Source organism: Staurois parvus, unplaced genomic scaffold, assembly GCF_062004578.1.
Source record: "Staurois parvus isolate SC_StPar_1 unplaced genomic scaffold, SC_StPar_1.0 ptg000172l, whole genome shotgun sequence".
NCBI classification, from domain to species: domain Eukaryota; kingdom Metazoa; phylum Chordata; class Amphibia; order Anura; family Ranidae; genus Staurois; species Staurois parvus.
Window position 1 is genome coordinate 5,438,872 of NW_028317968.1, and position 18,512 is coordinate 5,457,383.

The 18,512-nt window shown below is 40.3% G+C and overlaps 1 protein-coding gene across 2 annotated transcripts in view; it reads right to left on the minus strand.

Annotated features, from left to right (window-relative positions):
- Window positions 1-3,839: 3,839 nt before the first annotated feature.
- The window catches only part of ULK2 (unc-51 like autophagy activating kinase 2), a 163,035-nt gene continuing 148,362 nt past the window's right edge, over window positions 3,840-18,512 (minus strand). For both annotated transcript variants that reach the window (XM_089676621.1, XM_089676620.1), the window contains 7 exons: window positions 18,367-18,501; window positions 16,294-16,508; window positions 13,891-14,069; window positions 13,483-13,601; window positions 13,196-13,353; window positions 12,322-12,457; window positions 3,840-6,833 (listed from right to left, as the gene is read on the minus strand). In XM_089676621.1, coding sequence (XP_089532747.1) covers window positions 6,769-6,833; window positions 12,322-12,457; window positions 13,196-13,353; window positions 13,483-13,601; window positions 13,891-14,069; window positions 16,294-16,508; window positions 18,367-18,501 — 1,007 coding nt within the window. In that variant the 3' untranslated portion in view covers window positions 3,840-6,768. The remainder of the gene's footprint in view (window positions 6,834-12,321; window positions 12,458-13,195; window positions 13,354-13,482; window positions 13,602-13,890; window positions 14,070-16,293; window positions 16,509-18,366; window positions 18,502-18,512) is intronic.

Consider the following 18,512-nt stretch of genomic DNA (forward strand, 5'->3'; position numbering starts at 1 on the left):
ATACACATACATATATACACGTGATTGTGCGCACCCGTGCCGCCCTGTAGCAGTATTTCTGCTATAGGGACGGATGGGAAGTGGTTAAAACATTTGCATCCAAGATGGCTGTGCCCAGCAGCAGTCTCAGAGGCTTTGGATGTCTTCACAAGGAAGGTTTTTATAGGTAAACTACTTGCACAAAGTATCTTAATGCACATATAATCTTATGGGAAGATTTATGTTGAAATTAATGGTCTGGAGACAGGGTCTCTTTAATGGTTTGTTTTGAGTCAGCTTTAAATATTTCTAGTTTCTGTATTTAAATGTTTTATTAGTTTATTTTAATCTAATAAGTTATTTAGTAATCAGCTGCATAGCAGATGGGAGGAGGGAGGACAGCACTGTGAGACATCTCACCCCTACTGAATTGAGGAGTGCTGTCAGTCCAACACTAAGACCTTTGCTGAAATGTAGCTTTGGAAAAAAAAACAAAAAAAAAAAACAAAAAAAAAACCTGCCACATTCAATAAAAAAGGCACAGTGTTACAGTATGCAGTAATAGACCGTATATGTTGAATGGAAACATGCAAATAACTATACTCTAGTATTACTTGTTGAGGTCTGTAGTTTCCTTTACTATAGCAAACAAGTTTTGTTAGACCCAATTAATATTGTGTTTACAGTAGTTTTACAGAATCCCTGCCCTTGTTTGCTTGACAAGCAGGAGCAGCCTTACCAGAAAAAATAAATAACAGTTAAAAAAAAAATAGTAAAAACAAAATGCAAATCTGTACATAATGTACAAAAAAAATTACAAAAAATAGTGATGGCAGGTGGGAAATGGCTGGGTTTGGGTCTCTGCCCATTCTTTGTAGTATGTCTGCAGTTTTTGACCATCCCCTGAAGTATGTCTAAAGTCTCTGACCATCTCTGGTAGCATGTTTGCAATCTCTGATAGTCTCTTGAAGCATGTCTGCAGTCTCTGACCTTCTCCTGAAGTATGTCTGAGGTCTCTGACCATCTCTCATGGCAAGACATTCACTGAATATTTTAATCCCCTAATATAAAGAAAGTTGACAATCTCTGCACTAAGGCATGAAATGTACATGTACCAATCAAGAAGCTTCAATAGACTAACGTCTCTGACCATCTCTGGTATCATGTCTACAGTTTCTTGAAGCATGTCTGCAGTCTCTGACCATCTCCTGAAGTATGTCTGAGGTCTCCGACCTTCTCTGATAATATGACTGCAGTCTCTTACCATCTACTGAAGTGTTTCTGCAGTCTCTGACCATCTCCTGAAGTATGTCTGCAGTCTCTGACCATCTCCTGAAGTATGTCTGCAGTCTCTGACCATCTCTCGTGGCATGTTTGCAGTCTCTAGCAGTCTTCTGTGCAAGACAGACATTCACTGAATATTTTAATCCCTAATATAAAGAAAGTTGTCTATCTCTGCACTAAGGCATGAAATCTACATGTATCAGTCAAGAAGCTTCAATATACCTGTATGACCATCTCCTGAAGTATGTCTAAAGTCTCTGACCATCTATGGTAGCATGTCTGCAGTCTCTTGAAGTATGTTTGCAGTCTCTGACCTTCTCCTGAAGTGGGTCTGCAGTCTCTGACCAGCTCCTGAAGTATGTCTGAGGTCTCGGACCTTCTCTGGTAGTATGACTGCAATCTCTGATCATCTCCTAAAGTGTGTCTGCAGTCTCTTACCTTCTCCTGAAGTATGTGTGCAGTCCCTGACCGTCTCCTTAAGTGTATCTGCAGTCTCAGACATACGTCAGGAGAATGTCAGAGACTGCAGTCATGCTACCAGAGAATGTCAGAGACTGCAGTCATGCTACCAGAGAAGGTCAGAGACCTCAAACATACTTCAGGAGAAGGTCAGAGACAGCAAACATACTTCAGGAGAAGGTCAGAGACAGCAAACATACTTCAGGAGAAGGTCAGAGACTGCAAACATACTTCAGGAGAAGGTCAGAGACTGCAAACATAATTCAGGAGATGGTCAGAGACTGCAGACATGTCTTGCTACAGAAGACTGCCAGAGACTGCAAACATACCACAAGAGATGGTCAGAGACAGCAGACGTACTTCTGGAGATGGTCAGAGACTACAGTCATACTACTAGAGCTGGTCAGAGACTGTAGACCTAGATCAGAAGGTCAGAGACTGCAAACATACTTCAGGAGACAGTCAGAGACTGCAGACATGCTTCAGGAGATGTTCAGAGCTGGAAGACATGATTCAAGAGACTGTCAGAGACTGCAGACATACCTCAGGAGATGGTCATACAGGTCTGACTGGTACATGTACATTTCATGCCTTAGTGCAGAGATAATCAACTTTCTTTATCTTAGGGGATTAAAATATTCAAAGAATGTCTTGCTATAGAAGACTGCCAGAGACTGCAAACATGCCACAAGAGATGGTCAGAGACAGCAGACATACTTCAGGAGATGGTCAGAGACTACAGTCCTACTACTAGAGCTGGTCAGAGACTGCACACCTAGATCAGGAGAAGATCAGAGACAGCAGACACACTTCAGGAGATGGTCAGAGACTGCAGTCATACTTCCAGAGAAGGTCAGAGACCTTAGACATACTTCAGGAGAAGGTCAAAGGTCTCTGACCTTCTCTGGAAGTATGACTGCAGTCTCTGACCATCTCCTGAAGTGTGTCTGCTGTCTCTGATCTTCTCCTGATCTAGGTGTGCAGTCTCTGACCAGCTCTAGTAGTATGACTGTAGTCTCTGACCATCTCCTGAAGTATGTCTGCTGTCTCTGACCATCTCTTGTGGCATGTTTGCAGTTTCTGGCAGTCTTCTATAGCAAGACATTATTTTAATATTTTAATCCCCTAAGATAAAGAAAGTTGATTATCTCTGCACTAAGGCATGAAATGCACATGTACCAGTCAGACCTGTATGACCATCTCCTGAGGTATGTCTGCAGTCTCTGACAGTCTCTTGAATCATGTCTGCAATCTCTGAACCTCTCCTGAAGCATGTCTGCAGTCTCTGACTGTCTCCTGAAGTATGTTTGCAGTCTCCGACCTTCTCCTGATCTAGGTCTACAGTCTCTGACCAGCTCTAGTAGTATGACTGTAGTCTCTGACCATCTCCTGAAGTACGTCTGCTGTCTCTGAGCATCTCTTGTGGCATGTTTGCAGTCTCTGGCAGTCTTCTGTAGCAAGACATGTCTGCAGTCTCTGACCTTCTTCTGAAGTATGTTTGCAGTCTCTGACCTTCTCCTGAAGTATGTTTGCGGTCTCTGTCCTCCTGAAGTATGTTTGAGGTCTCTGACCTTCTCTGGTAGCATGGCTGCAGTCTCTGACATTCTCTGGTAGCATGACTGCAGTCTCTGACCTTCTTCTGAAGTGGGTCTGCAGTCTCTGACCATCTCTGGCAGTAGGACTGCAGTCTCTGACCATCTCCTGAACAATGTCAGCAGTCTCTGACCAGCTCTAGTAGTATGACTGCAGTCTGTGACCATCTCCTTAACTATGTCTGCATACATGTACATGAAATGTACATGTACCAGTCAAGAACCTTCAATAGACCTGTATACTGTGCTGTTGAAGGAGAAAAGTCAGCGTGTGGGAATTTATCATGCAAACATTCCAAGCAGCACCATATGAAATCATATTCAGGCCATCCTTGACCACAGTACCATATCTATGCATGTCTCTTTTCCCACCCCCAGCATTGCGTGCTATGGAGTTTATGCTTGTTCTGCTTTTTAAGGTAGGCAAATAAACCTTTAAAAGCAGAAGTGCAGGATGTGGCTGATTAAAGCACAAGCAGTGTTGAATGCTGAAATAAAAAAAAAGGAAAAAAAAAAAAAAAGGAATTGTAGCGTTTTTCCCCCATTTTATTCATCATATACATTTATACAAGCCATAATAAAAAAGGCTATTTTTGCAACAGTTCTGTGAGTTGTTACCTAAGTTGAATGCATGCAGTTTACAAACAAGAGGTAGAAACACGGTATTAAAGACCTAGAAATGCACACACAATGCATTTGTATATTTCACAAGCAAGTACATAAATAAAAACACTTTAAAAATTAAATTGGCAGAATTTCAGATAAATAATAAAAATGTTGCGGTCAAGTAAAACACGCGGTAAAATAATATCAACGTATTGCAGATGTGTGAAGTGCCTTGGTACTATTTCAGTAATAGTATTTAACGCTGTCAGATTTTTTTTTTTTTGTAAAATTTCTGTTCAAGTATTAAAGTTTCAGGAGAAAAACCCTATTTGCTGGAGATTATGCCAACTCATGGAAGAGCCGGACATGCGTAGATGGTAGCCTCCGCGTTTTCTTATGAATCTACTGGGCAAACGCAGTACAAGACTGCTTACATGAATGTCATGGTTTTGTTCCCAATACTCATCCTGGCACACTGAAAGGTAATATTACCTTCCACAATACTTCTAAAATGAGCGCTCCAGTTTAATTAAAAAAAGAAATGACATCTAGACCTGAGTGATGTGGTGTAACAAGGGTCTTCTTCCTTTTCATGGCTGAAAACTGAAGCCTAAGGTGGACTGAACGCTTGTATTTGTTGGTATTCTCCTCTACTGAAAGTGGGCTATTACAACAGCTGGAAGGGGCACTAAGGTAAAGGGGACGGGGGTCCTACTTTTTCTCTGAAACTTGTAAGCCTCATTAACAGTGGGGGGGTACAGTAACATTAACAGATGAATATACGTTACAAAACGCATCTATGAAGAAAGGATTTCTTTAGGGCAAGAGCTTCAAAGAGACACTGTCATCTGCTCAATCAGGGAAGAGTGACAAAGCCCCCTGATAGCACACCTCTTCAGCAAGGTATACACACCTATCCATGGGTGCTTACACCGGGGCATGACACCCATACCCTTGTCATGTGACCGGCGATAAGTCATTCGTTCACGTGCACCGTCAAATGCACCCTAATACTCGGAAGCCCTGCTCCATGACAGCAACAGAACAAGGGTTCTGATGGAATAGGGGAGATGATGTTAGGGGAGTATAACTTGCTGGAGGGGTTGGCTATCAGAAGACAATGAATGGGCAAAGTGCGCGTCTCCAAACCTTGTCATAAATCTGCCTTTTTTGTTAAAATACATGACATATGGAAAGAAAATACAGAATTGGGAGAAATGTATTATTAAATCGAATTCAAACATATCCCTTTTTTGTTTGGAGCACAGATACCGTAACAAGGAATAATATAGGAAAAAGTGTAAATAAAAATGATATACCAATAATGGGGGTGGCGAAATTTTAAAAGCACAAACTTTAGATGGGCAAAAATGCATAATACACTTGAAATGCCTTTTTACAATAATAGCTATAATAAAGTTAAAGCTATAAAAATGTTAAATCGGTAAGTCCATGAATGGATAATCTTGGGCTCACCCTCTATGGAGTGGCAGTTAAGAAAAATTACATAAAAGGCTTTTCCAAAACTGTATTGGAAGATTCACATTAATGAAAATGGCATAATACAAACCAAACAAGTGGCACCTGTTGTCTAAATTGATGTTCCTTACCAAGTACTGGCCTTCTATAGAGAGAATAAACCCTAGATGTACAAGTCACATGGCAACTTTAGTCACGAAACCTCTGGTGCCAATGTTAAGCGCTGCTTCTACTACACCATCTACTGTTGAGCCATGTGAACACCTTAGCGTTTTACAAGCCACGCTACAGATACTGGGATTTAACTGACCTAAACTACTGTTTAACATCTCTAATACAGTAGTAGTCTCACACACAACAGCCTATGTTACATCATAGTCTTCCTTCTCTAACACTGTCCATGAAACATATTTACGTTTGTTAGGAAATACCCAATAAAGAGGACAACTGTAAGTAAGCACGTTATCACATGCACAACCATTATATGCAACACACAATATCTGAATAGAAAGCAAATACCAACAAAGTAAAACATGAAAAGAAAACAGACATTAGTAATCAAGTATTAGACAAAAGAGATACAAAAGGGTCACAAATAAATTCTTTTGTATAGGTTGTAAAGTCTTTAGGAAGCTACATATTCAATTTCAACTTTTTTTTTTCTATACATACAATGAAATGATCATTTTCTCAGTAAATTCATTGTGCCTTTTTAATATTGATAAAGAGTTCCATATAAGGTAATTTACAGTTTTAAGAAATTAGTGCAAAATAAATTGGTTTAAAAGTAGAACGTCAAGTAGCAACATCAAAATGGATAATAAAATTAATCAAGACTCCACATGGCTGGATTTGAATAGTTTTTACTGTTCCTGCTCAGTATAAAGTGCTCTGCTTATGCTTCTCTTTGTAAAGATGAATGGATGGATGTTCTGGGTCCAGACCTTATTGAAGAAACTCCCCTACAGGTAACATGGAGTCCCTTTTGCTGTTATCTTGCAGTCACCATTCCTGAAGGTCTAGCTCCCATTTCCAACACCTCCACCGTTATTACTGGAGCAACCACAGTCCATTATTAATTTTACATATTAGAAATACATACACAAGGTAAAATTTGCAGACGACATTTCCTTCCATGTCATGTGTATGCTGAAGGCATGTTTTGCAAGGAGTGTCTTTAAAATAAGGCAGCCTTCCTGCATACTTAAATTTTCAGTCCTGGGGTGGTTGTTCTTCTCTGAAAGCCTCCATAGGGGAATTTTGGTTTCTCTTTCCAAGCATTAGATGTAAAATCCCTAGTAACAGATACAAAGAACTAAGCTATAGTGGTCCCTGGTTTAGCTCTTGTGTGTTTCAGTGGATACTGTTACTATTCGTACACAGCCACTGCTCCATAGCAAAGTGCCGACAGTCTACTTTCAACACTGGCTTTATCTGCAAAAGAGAACCGGGAAAAAAGAAAAAACTATTAAGAGCATTACTTAACGCAAGGCATATATGTGTTCCCATCATAATGCATATGTACTAATAAAGCTAAACTCTAGACAAACTGCTAAATACAGAGTTGAAATATATACAGTGCAAGGGAGCTCTTTGAACTGCCAAAGGTTTTAAATTCCTATCCATCCAGTCCTGAGATTTATACAGTGACACACAGCACAGCCAGGTGGAGGACACTTATTAGCCTCCCTAGCGGTCTGATTATGTCCATATTTCTGTGCTCAAAGCGGTACATTTTTTTGCATGGAAATATGTAGTTTTTTTATTGTAGGCCTGTAGTTATTAGGAATAACTCACTGAAATCTGTCCGAACAAGAGTCTAGTAAACATCCCGGGTATGTGAAATTTGAAACACAAAATCATAAATTATAATTAAATAATCATAAAAAATAATAATATAATAATAATAAATGTAATTCAATAATATAATCAAACCAAAAACACTGAAATTTGAAATAGAGCACCAAGTTCGCACATCACTGTGCAAAGTCGCGAAATCGTTTTCAGTGTCTGATGACGAATTTCCCCACGAATCATTATCACTCAATTCTGCAAGTGGTTCTAATTTACTATCGCTGTTCTCTAGCTGGTCTAAGACCGCTTTTGACCTAAAGGGACGCTTTTTGGACGCCATGGACATTTCTCAGTTTCCAGGCAGAAAGAACAGTAAACATGCAGGCAGGGCACAGGACAAAGCACTCGGGACAAAATGTATGTGAAATGGTTTGATACAGTAATGTTTTACTATGTGAATTTAGTGAATTTCACTTTTAAAATTTTAAAATTTCCCACCAGTTCCGTCCCTGTAAGTCCTGACGTCGCAGGGAACGGAACCCGGGAAGACAGATGCCGGCATCGGCTGGAGGACATTACAGGGGACACTGCAGGAGGGACATCGCAGGAGCGCAGGACAAGGTAAGTGAAGAAGAGATCCCGGAGCAGCGCTGCAAGGTATTCCTGAGTGTAGTGTAGTTCGGGGTTACCGCTTGTGGTGCTGAAACTTTACTCCGAGCTACACTCGGGAGTACCGCCAGGGAGGTTAAAAATATAGTGGTGCTCTCTTTCACCCTAGCCTGCATTGAATAAAAATATCTTTAAAAGAGAAGTATGAGTTTAATTTTAAAAAATTATATTAACCTAGATGGGTGCAGCATCAGTCCGATGTTGCCTCTGTGCCTCGCCTCCTCTAAGACTGAGAACTTATGCAGGCCATACATGGTTCGAATTCCGAATTATTTTTTTCCCTGAAAATCGAAAATGTCGTTCGCTTGGTAATCCGATGGTGCAATCAACGATTTTGAAAATCGACCGACCAAGTCATAAAGTTCACCCCATATAACAGGCGAAACTTGTGTTCCTTCCAGGTCACGGCTCATGCGCACATTCTTTTCGGAAAAATGATCGTACGATTTGACAATCATTGAGTCGAAAATCTGTCACTTTTCACGAATTTTCCAACATGCCTGATCACCGAAAAGGGGAGGAACCACGAAAATCGGCTGGTGCCATTAATCCACTAACAGAGAGACGATTATTCTTAGGTCTGATTTTCGGACGAAAAATCGGTCGAATTTCAACCCATGTATTGCCGGCCTAAGGGATAAAACACTGCTGATCACTTCGTTTTCCAGTCCACACTGAGCAGGGCTCTGCTCTGTCCCTCCATCACTGATTGGAGTGCCAAGCTGTGGAGGGGGTGGGAGTGGCTGGCTCAGGCTTTCAGCGGCTCAATGAGAGGCTGAGCCAGCTGCCAGTCCAGGCATCTGGGTGCTACCCAACCACAGGGTCGGGATATTTTCAGAGTTTGGACCGGCTGAGTGACTTCAACCGACAGTGAACTTTTGCCAACTGTCAGCTGAAATGGATTACAGGAGTGAAAAACGAACTGCACTCCTGTGATCCATAGTAGAAGTACAGCCAAAAAGCCTCTGCCATACTTTTTCTTTAATGATTTCTCTTAAGGGCTGTATTCACTTGTGTAATTTATATCTATATATCTGGAGTTTAGGCCTAACAAACAGTAAATAGTGGTGTTTATAGATATTCCAAGTGCTTTAATTAGATCTTGGGGGAAAGATAGGCATCCTGTATACAGACAATTACATGCTCTAAAGTTCTCTTGTGTAAAATTTTCAGCATTTTCCTGCACACAGGAAGCCGAGGTGCAGTGTACAGCCTCCCATACAAGTGAATGGCTGTGTGTATCTACAATTGTAACACCCCTGACTTCTGCATCAGCATTTACCCACACATGTGCATTCAGCATATTTTGCCAAACACGCAAGTGGGGAATGCTTTACCATATTTTTCCACTTTCTCTCCAGTGATAAATTGTTCCAAATCTACCCTTCTGTCTCTAAACATTTTCATTTTGGAGTCTCTTTTCATCTTTAAACAAACAGCATGCAGTTTTTCCGAAAATGTTTTTCTTCTGTAATCTATAGTGTGTGTATATACCCACCCCTAAGCCCTCATCACATATTGCACATAAGCAATGTGTTCTAGAACTTTCCTAACAATCAGAGTTGCAGTGGCCTTGGACACACCAAGCAGAAGCGACCACAATGTTGAATAGCACAGACATATGAACGTTTGTGCCTTTTAAAGGATAAGTTCACCTTTCATAACATGTTGCATGTTACACCCATATTTAGAGTGTAACATGTTAAAAAAAAGGACCGCCACCTGCTCCGACAGCTAGCGGGGATCTTCCGCTAGCTGTCAAAATTTAAAAAAAAAAAAATGCGGCTGTGCAGGGCTCTGCTCACCCACGCCACTCATTCACAATCCTCTCTGAGCGGAAATCTACAAGTCCTGGCAGCCTTAGTGACTGTCAGCTTGTAGTTCTCAATGAACTACCACGGAGCTGTGAGCACTGCAAAATTTCATTCAGTCTTCCTGTCAGTAAGTATCAGAAAGAAGCAGATACACGGACAGGTCTGCAGGAGACCTGCGTGGCATCAGTGATCTGTTGATCACTGGTGCAATGCTTTCCAGGCTCCGGCAACAAAAAATAATAAATGCATATTTTTTTACCTGCAAAAAGAGGTGCATTTGTTATTTTTAGCAAAAGGTGAACTTAACTTATCCTTTAAGTTTTCAGACTTGTCCCTAATTATGTCTATATATATATATATATATATATATATATATATATATATATATATATATATATATATATATATATATATATACACATATACATATACATACACACACACAGTTGTGTTCAAAATAATAGCAATGTGTTGAAAAAAGTGAATAAAGCTCAAAATCCTTCTAATAGCTTTTATTTCCATACACACAAATGCATTGGGGACACTACACATTCTATTCCAAATCAAAACATGAAGAAAAATATATCAAATTTGTGTTGTTCCTCTAAAAAAAATTGAAGAAAAGTGAATATTAGACTGTTCAAAAAAATAGCAGTGTTTGTATTCTTCTTTACAAACTCAAACATTCACTATATAAACTGAAAAATGTTTGAAGATTTTGCTTTCCTTTGAATCAATGAATATTTAGTTGTATAAGCACTGTTTCTGAGAACTGCTGCACATCTGTGTTGCATGGAGTCAATGAACTTCTGGCACCTGTGAACAGGTATTCCAGCCCAGGATGATTGGACTACATTCCACAGTTCTTCTCTATTTCTTGGTTTTGCCTCAGAAACTGCATTTTTGATGTCACCCCACAAGTTTTCTATTGGATTAAGATCCGGGGATTGGGCTGGCCACTCCATAACGTCAATCTTGTTGGTCTGGAACCAAGATGTTCCACGTTTACTGGTGTGTTTGGGGTCGTTGTCTTGTTGGAACACCCATTTCAAGGGCATTTCCTCTTCAGCATAAGGCAGCATGACCTCTTCAAGTATTCTGATGTATTCAAACTGATCCATGATCCCTGGTATGCGATAAATAGGCCCAACACCATAGTATGAGAAACATCCCCATATCATGATGCTTGTGCAACCATGCTTCACTGTCTTCACAGTGTACTGTGGCTTGAATTCAGTGTTTGGGGGTCATCTGACAAACTGTCTCCGGCCACTAGACCCAAAAAGAACAATCTTACTTTCATCAGTCCACAAAATGTTGTGCCATTTCTCTTTAGGTCAGTCAATGTGCTCTTTGGCAAATTGTAACCTCTTCAGCACATGTCTTTTTTTCAACAGTGGGACTTTGCGGGGGCTTCTTGCAGATAGCTTGGCTTCACATAGGCGTCTTCTAATTGTAACAGTACTCACAGGTAACTTTAGACCTTCTTTGATCTTCCTGGAGCTGATGGTTGGCTGAGTCCTTGCCATTTTGGCTATTCTTCTATCCATTCGAATGGTAGTTTTTCGCTTTCTTCCACGTCTTTCAGGTTTTGGTTGCCATGTTAAAGCATTTGCGATCATTTTAGCTAGCAGCCTGTCATTTTCTGCACTTCTTTATATGTTTTCCCCTCTCCAATCAACTTTTTAATCAAGGTACGCTGTTCTTCTGAACAATGTCTGGAACGACCCATTTTCCTCAGAATTTCAGAAAGAAATGCACTGTAATCAGCATGTACAACATTTGCTGCCTTCCTTCCTTAAATAAGGGTAAAAATTGCCACCTGTTTTTCAAAGAATGAATGACCTCACTAATAGAACTCCACACTGCTATTATTTTGAACATGCCCCTTTCAATTAGTGATTCAATTACACAGAATCAGCAGCATGCATGTCATGACTGTTGGGTCTGTTGGATTTCTATTACTCTACTACACCTGCTAGTAAATTATTTGCCATGTAGAAATATAATTTCTATCAAAAACAGTGATTGATCAGGTTAGTGATGTCTGACTGCTATTATTTTGAACACAACTGTGTGTATATATATATATATATATATATATATATATATATATATATATATATATATATATATATATATATATATATATATATATAGTGACTGTAAGAGGCGCTGTCACTGTTTGAAGATAGGGAAATGTGACGCATGATTTGCATTTAGGGTTAATGCAAAGTTCCAGATTGCTGTGCTCAGCAGAGAAAGCTGTGTTTTTGGCCCTCTTTAAATTCTGTGATTCTGGATCAGAAATTTCAATCCTGTGTTTGGGTTTTGCCAGATGCCTGCAACCTGCCTAAGTGCACAGGCGTGCCGGGTTGTTATATACACAGGTCTGAGGAAAGCTCTCCCAGTTTGGAGACCACTCTTAGTGCAGGAGACAAAAGGTCTCACCCGGGGTCAGGGGGCCCCAGCTAGAAGGGAGGGGATACAGTACATATGCTTATAAAATTAGGCAGGTCTGACAGGTCATTGAAAGTCATACATACAATATGTATGCATTATATTTCGAAACATCTGCATCTGTTAAAATAGGGCAGTGGCAAGATAGAAAAGCTACACATTGACTTCATTTTCTGGATACTCACACTTGTGGACATTTTCAATGTCTGCGGGACTCTGCAAGATCTTGCTTAGGCCTTCTAATAGTAGTGCTGCTTTGTGGTAACGATAAGCAATGTCTTCTGCATGCTGGAACATCTCATCTAGTGCTGCTGACTGGACCTAGTTTGGGGGAAAATGAAAACTTTCTCAACAAAACCAATAATAAAGAAAACCTGTGCTGAGAACAACATGTTTTCTGTTGGCACCTATCCTTCTGAAAATGGTTTCCTTGATGTCATCCTCATCTAATAAGCTTTAGTACTTCCCCAGTCACTGACCTAGGGGTCCAAGCTTCACTTGATGTATACTTTTTCTGAGACTCAAAAAACATTTAAGGAGACACTGTTGTCTTGCCCATGCGGGTCCAAGTGACAGTATCTCTTCAATGGGCATCATTAGTTAACAAAGTGTTACTAAGGAGTTGAAAAGAACACAGCTGTAATAATTTACAACCAGTTTTTGATTCTGGAGGACAAAAGGATGAACCAAAGGCTAAAGATAACTACACTGTGATTGAACCATGAGGTTTCTGTATGAAACAAAAAGCTCATGTAATTCCTTGCTTCAGTTTGACTTTGGTGTCACAACTGCTCCTCACACCATACAAGTAAATGGGAATGCAGAAGCAGCTTGAAGAAGGTTGATGCAGCTTAGAAAGGGGTTAACTTCAGAGTAAATGCACGTGCCAATGATCTCAGAAGTGCAAGCAAGTCCCTTGTACCAAATTAAACAAGGACATAATCTTAAATAGGCTTTTACTCTCGTCAAAGACCATGGCAGACAAGCAAAATGACAGTAACTACCCATGCTCTCTCAAAAAGATATATGACTAATGAATAGTAACCTCTCTCTACTTACCATCTCCACAGCACAGTTGTAGATTAACTTTTCTGCTGTGACACTGTTGATCTCATCCACAAAGCGCTGCTTGTCTGAAAAAAAGCGGTTGAGCTGCTCTGTGAGCTTCTTGCACATGCTGATGCAGAATTTATATCGCTCGTTCATGCTTTTCACCACTGCAATATCAAAGACAGCAGATGCATTCACCAACAATATGAAATGCTTACAATGGTATTCAAAATTGCTACTTTCATAAAAAGGTATGGATAATATTACCATAGTATTTTTTTTCTGCCAAGGCTTACCTTGTTTTACAGCACTTGAAGGTGTCAGCTTCCCAGATTTGATTTGTGATTTGGCAAGTTGCAGGGAAGATGCCAGGAACTGAGCTGCTTTCATGTACAGCACCAGCTGTTCCACTTGTCTACGGGGAAATAACAGCAGCAGCTTAGGTCAACTACTGGCCTCATTAATGTCTCAACAGGAAATACAGTTCATGTTGTCACATCTAGATGCTGGTGCTCAAGGCAATCCAACAGGGATTACTTACTCTAACAGATTGCCCAAGACGATGAAAACACAGAAAGCAGATTATCATGTCGACCTGATGTAGATACCTGAACAGGCTTCAGAGTGCTCCTAGCTACTGGTCAACATGCAAGCTATTCAAGAACAAACAAATAAGCAATGAACAATCATTCCTCTGTACCTACCCCCATTCTTTGCTCAGTTGACTGATCTGGTCCACTACCACACTCTCTTGAATTTGATAGAGGGACACAGCAGAGGTGCACAAATCTGAACTCCCACCTCGGGCCGCAGTAAGCTCCATAACACACTCTGTGAACATCAGCATCAGATTGAGGTGCCTGAGAGTTTCTGTGTGCTCCCGCTGCAATGAGAAATGACAACATTACAGTTAGGTTACTCTGAAATTTTTTTTCACTATCTTCTAATCAATATATGTATACTAACAAACGTCTGGGTGCTCTGGTTACCCACATACACCAAGACAAGCTGTATTGTAAATAGTTTTTTTGTACATCAATTTATCTAGCCTTCCCCTACTTTATTAAAAAAAAGCATTTTTGGCTGTTGGAGATTTTACCTTATTTCCTGTCTGAGAAGTCCATTGTCACCAAGACAGAAGATGAGGGGAAATCTCTCAAATGGAATCTGCAATTCTAAAATTCTGGCAGTTGTTCTAAAGGGTTTCCCCTCTATTGAAAACTTAAGAAAGTGTTTTGGATGGACTTTTACACTTCACAATACTGCCCCACTTTCAGAATAAGCCACTCTAACAAATTTTGAAAGTGCAATGCCATTGCTTTATGGCCTACCATACAAAAGTTCCAATTACTGTGTGGACAATTTTAAGGAGGAACTATTATGTTACTTATACTAGCCTAAGATGTATATTTTCCCATCCATTATTCTTAACCACTTGCCTGCCAGGCACTTATACCCCCTTCCTGCCCAAGCCAATTTTCAGCTTTCAGCACTGTCACACTTTGAATGACAATTGCGCAGTCATGCAACACTGTACTCATATGAAATTTTTATAATTTTTTGAGACAGATAGAGCTTTATTTTGGTGGTATTTAATCACCACTGGGTTTTTTTTTTTTGCTAAAAAAACAAAAACTGAAAATTTTGAAAAAAAAACCCAAACGTTTTTTCTTAGTTTTTGTTATAAAATTTTGTAAATAAGTGATTTTTCTCCTTCACTGATGTGCTCTAATGAGGCTGCAGTGATGGGCACTGATAGGTGACACTGATGGGCACTGATGAGGAGGCACTGGTAGGAGGCATTGGTGGGCATTGACAGGCATCCCTGATGGGCACTGAAAGGCAGCACTCTTACATGGCACTGATAGGTGGCACTGACTGGCACTGTTAGGCGGCACTGATAGGTGGCACTGACTGGCATTGATAGATGGCACTGATAGGTGGCACTGAAAGGCAGCTCAGATGGGCACTGATATGTGGCATTGATGTGCACTGGTAGGCACGGATATGTGGCACTGATTATTATTATTATTATTATACAGTATTTATAAAGCGCCAATAGTTCGCTCAGCGCTGTGGGCACTGGCAGGTGGCATTGATGATCACTGACAGCTGGCATTGATAGACACTGACAGGTGGCACTGCTGGGGCTACACTGATCATTAGGGCACACTAAATCATCAGTACCTTGATGATCAGTGTACATGTCCCCTCTGAGGAATGCCGATTACCGGCTCTCCTTTCGAGCTGTCAGCGTGACAGCTTGTGAGGACAGAAATGCCTATATCCGGCATTTCCTTATTACATGCGATCAGCTGTGATTGGACACAGCTGATCACATGACCGAGCCGAAGTCATCAGCTCTTTCTGTTGATCGGTGATCCTCTGTGTCCGAGGGACACTGCGCACCACCGATCGCCACGCTGTGCGCCCCTGGAGCCGCTCACGCGCGGTTAGAGTGGGAGGACATCATATGACGTCCTCCCAGAACGAGAGAACCGCCTTGTGCCCGTCATTTCCTTATATGGCGGGTGGGAGGTGGGTAAAGTACTAGAACAATGACTGGGAGAATATGACTGGTTGACATGTACAAAAAGAAAGAAAGAAGGCTCACGGTATTAAAACATAAAGCCAGTGTAAAATCTGCATGCTTCAAAGCATATAAAGCATAGGCAGGCAATACATGTCTGTCTCGTGAGACATTCACAGTAAGGCCTGGTTTACACCTATGCAGTTTGCTTTTGATCCGTTTTTTCACGCGTTTTGCATATTTTTTGTTTTCACTGTTATGCAGGTTAAAAAACACAAAATGCACTACACTACTACTTGTCCATTGAAGTCTACTGAACCAAAACGCACTGTGTTGCAGTTAAAGTCCCTGACCCTTTCCAAATATGCAGCGGCATAAAAACACATAGATGTCAACGTGTCCCATAGGAAACCATGTTATATGGACTGTAGTGCATTTCTTCAAAAAGGAAAATGCACTTAAAAACGCATAGGTGTGAACCAGGCCTAATGGATCAAAAGAACGAAGACAAAATTCTAAACTCAAATTGCAACAAAGAAGTAAAAAGGAGGAGAGACAACATCTCATTAAAAGGTACCTCCATCAGAGTTTCTTCAGGTAGTTCCGGTGCTTCAAATGTAATGAAATCTTCCAGGCTGGGAGGGGATGTACCATAGGACATATATTTCATGCTTGGGGCTGCATCAGCTCCAGGAGGAGATGAACCCATGTGAATACCAGAAGGAGATCCCATATGCACACGACCACTGGTGGAGCAGAGAGAGCCTCCAGAACTGTTGGAGCCAACTGCAAGTTACAAAACACACTTTTATTACAATCTTCTAAAGTAAGGAGAAAGGTACATGGATTCATTTGATTGCACTGGTAGTGTTAACCACTTCCATACCGGGCACTTTTACCCCCTTCCTGCTCAGGCCAATTTTCAGGTTTCAGCTCTCTCACACTTTGAATGGCAATTGTGCGGTCTTGCAACACTGCACCCAAACTAAAATTGTATCATTTTGTTCACACAACTAGAGATTTCTTTTGGCGGTATTTAATCACCACTGGGGTTTTTATTTTTTGCTAAATTAACAAAAAAAGACCGAAAAATTAGGGGAAAAAAAACGTTTTCTTTGTTTGTTATATAAAAGTTTGCAACTAAATAATTGTTCTTCATAAATTTAGGCCAAGATGTATTCTGCTACATGTCTTTGGTGAAAATAACCCAAATCAGTATTTATTATTTAGTCTGTAGGAAAGTTATAGAGTTCACAAACTATGGTATAGATCTGAAAATTGATCAATCCTGAAGTACTGATAGCCAATCTAATTTCTTGAGGCCCAAAAATGTCAGAACAGTACAGATATCCTCCAAATAACCGCTTTTTGCAAAGTAGACAGTCCGACATATTTCATAAGAGGCATGGCGAGTTTTTTGAAGTTATAATTTTTTTTGTCATACTTTTTTGAAAAATGAAGAAATGAAAAAATTTAATTTTCTCAATTTTTTTTTACATACTGTCACCAGTGCACTACAGAGTCATCATATAACTGGTGTGGTGGTGATCAGGGACACTGACTGGGGACAGTATGAAAAAAAAAAATAATACTTTTTTTATTCTTATTTTATATTAAATTGTTTTCTCCTTTAAGATTTGTTTTTCATATTGCACTATGACCAAAGCAGTACAATGTTACCATAGTAACATTGTACTACTTTGAGGAAGTGATCAATATATATATATATTTTTTTATTTTTTATTTTTTTTTACACAATTTGATTATAGCAAATACTTTTTTTGCAATAAGCAAGCATTTAACGGAATGAAATTGATTAATTCAGGGGGTTTTTTGTGATTAGCTATGGCTAATCACATGACACAGATGGGCTGTGATTGGCCCAGCCTGTGCACGTGATCGCTGTGACCATTCACAGCTAGACACACTTGTATACAATGGATGGCATGAAAGGAAGCCATCCATTGTATACAACTGTCATGTGACCTGCTGTGATTGAACACAGCAGGTCACATGGTACTGGCAATGGGGCCAGTACACAGATCTGTCATCGGCATTGTCTGTAGGTACATGGCCGGTGACAGATCTTGCAACAGCGTGGCCCTGTGGGCACGTGCAAGGCGTGTTCTGGGAAGGACGTCATATGACGCACTCCCGGAGGGACAAAGTGTTCGCCCAGCCTCCATTTGACCATAGGCTGAGCGGCAAGTGGTTAAATAGATTTATCATAGCACTTAAAATTTAAACAAACTATTTTTCTGAAATGGAGACCTTAGACTATAAGCTTCTTGGGGGCTGGGACTGATGTGAATGTACAATATACGTACAGCTCTGTGTAAATTGTTGGGATGTATAAATACCTGTAATGAAAGATATGAAGTGCTGGGGCAACGTGGAAACTGCTCCATGCTAAAATAGGGATTTGCTGTGAGTAAAGCCACGATTCCCATTATAACGACATTCTGCATTTTGCATGAGCAAGTATGAGACACATTTTGTTCTAACAGTGATGATTATGGCAAATAATGCATGTTTAATAGTTTTGTGAATTGTTCTAGTGTGATGTTGTAATGGAGGAAAGCTGTCACACAGCACAAAGGAAACTGACTGCTTACACAGTTATAGGAAATCATACAGGACTTGCCTGAAGTGGTCCTCTTCCTCATCATTATATGTGTACAAGTTGGAGGGGTAGCACTGTTAGGAGGCGATCCAACGGTAAACATCACTGCTCTTGTGCTGGCACAGGGCACAGTCAGGACACTTCCTGTACCACCTGAAGGGACTTGAAACATT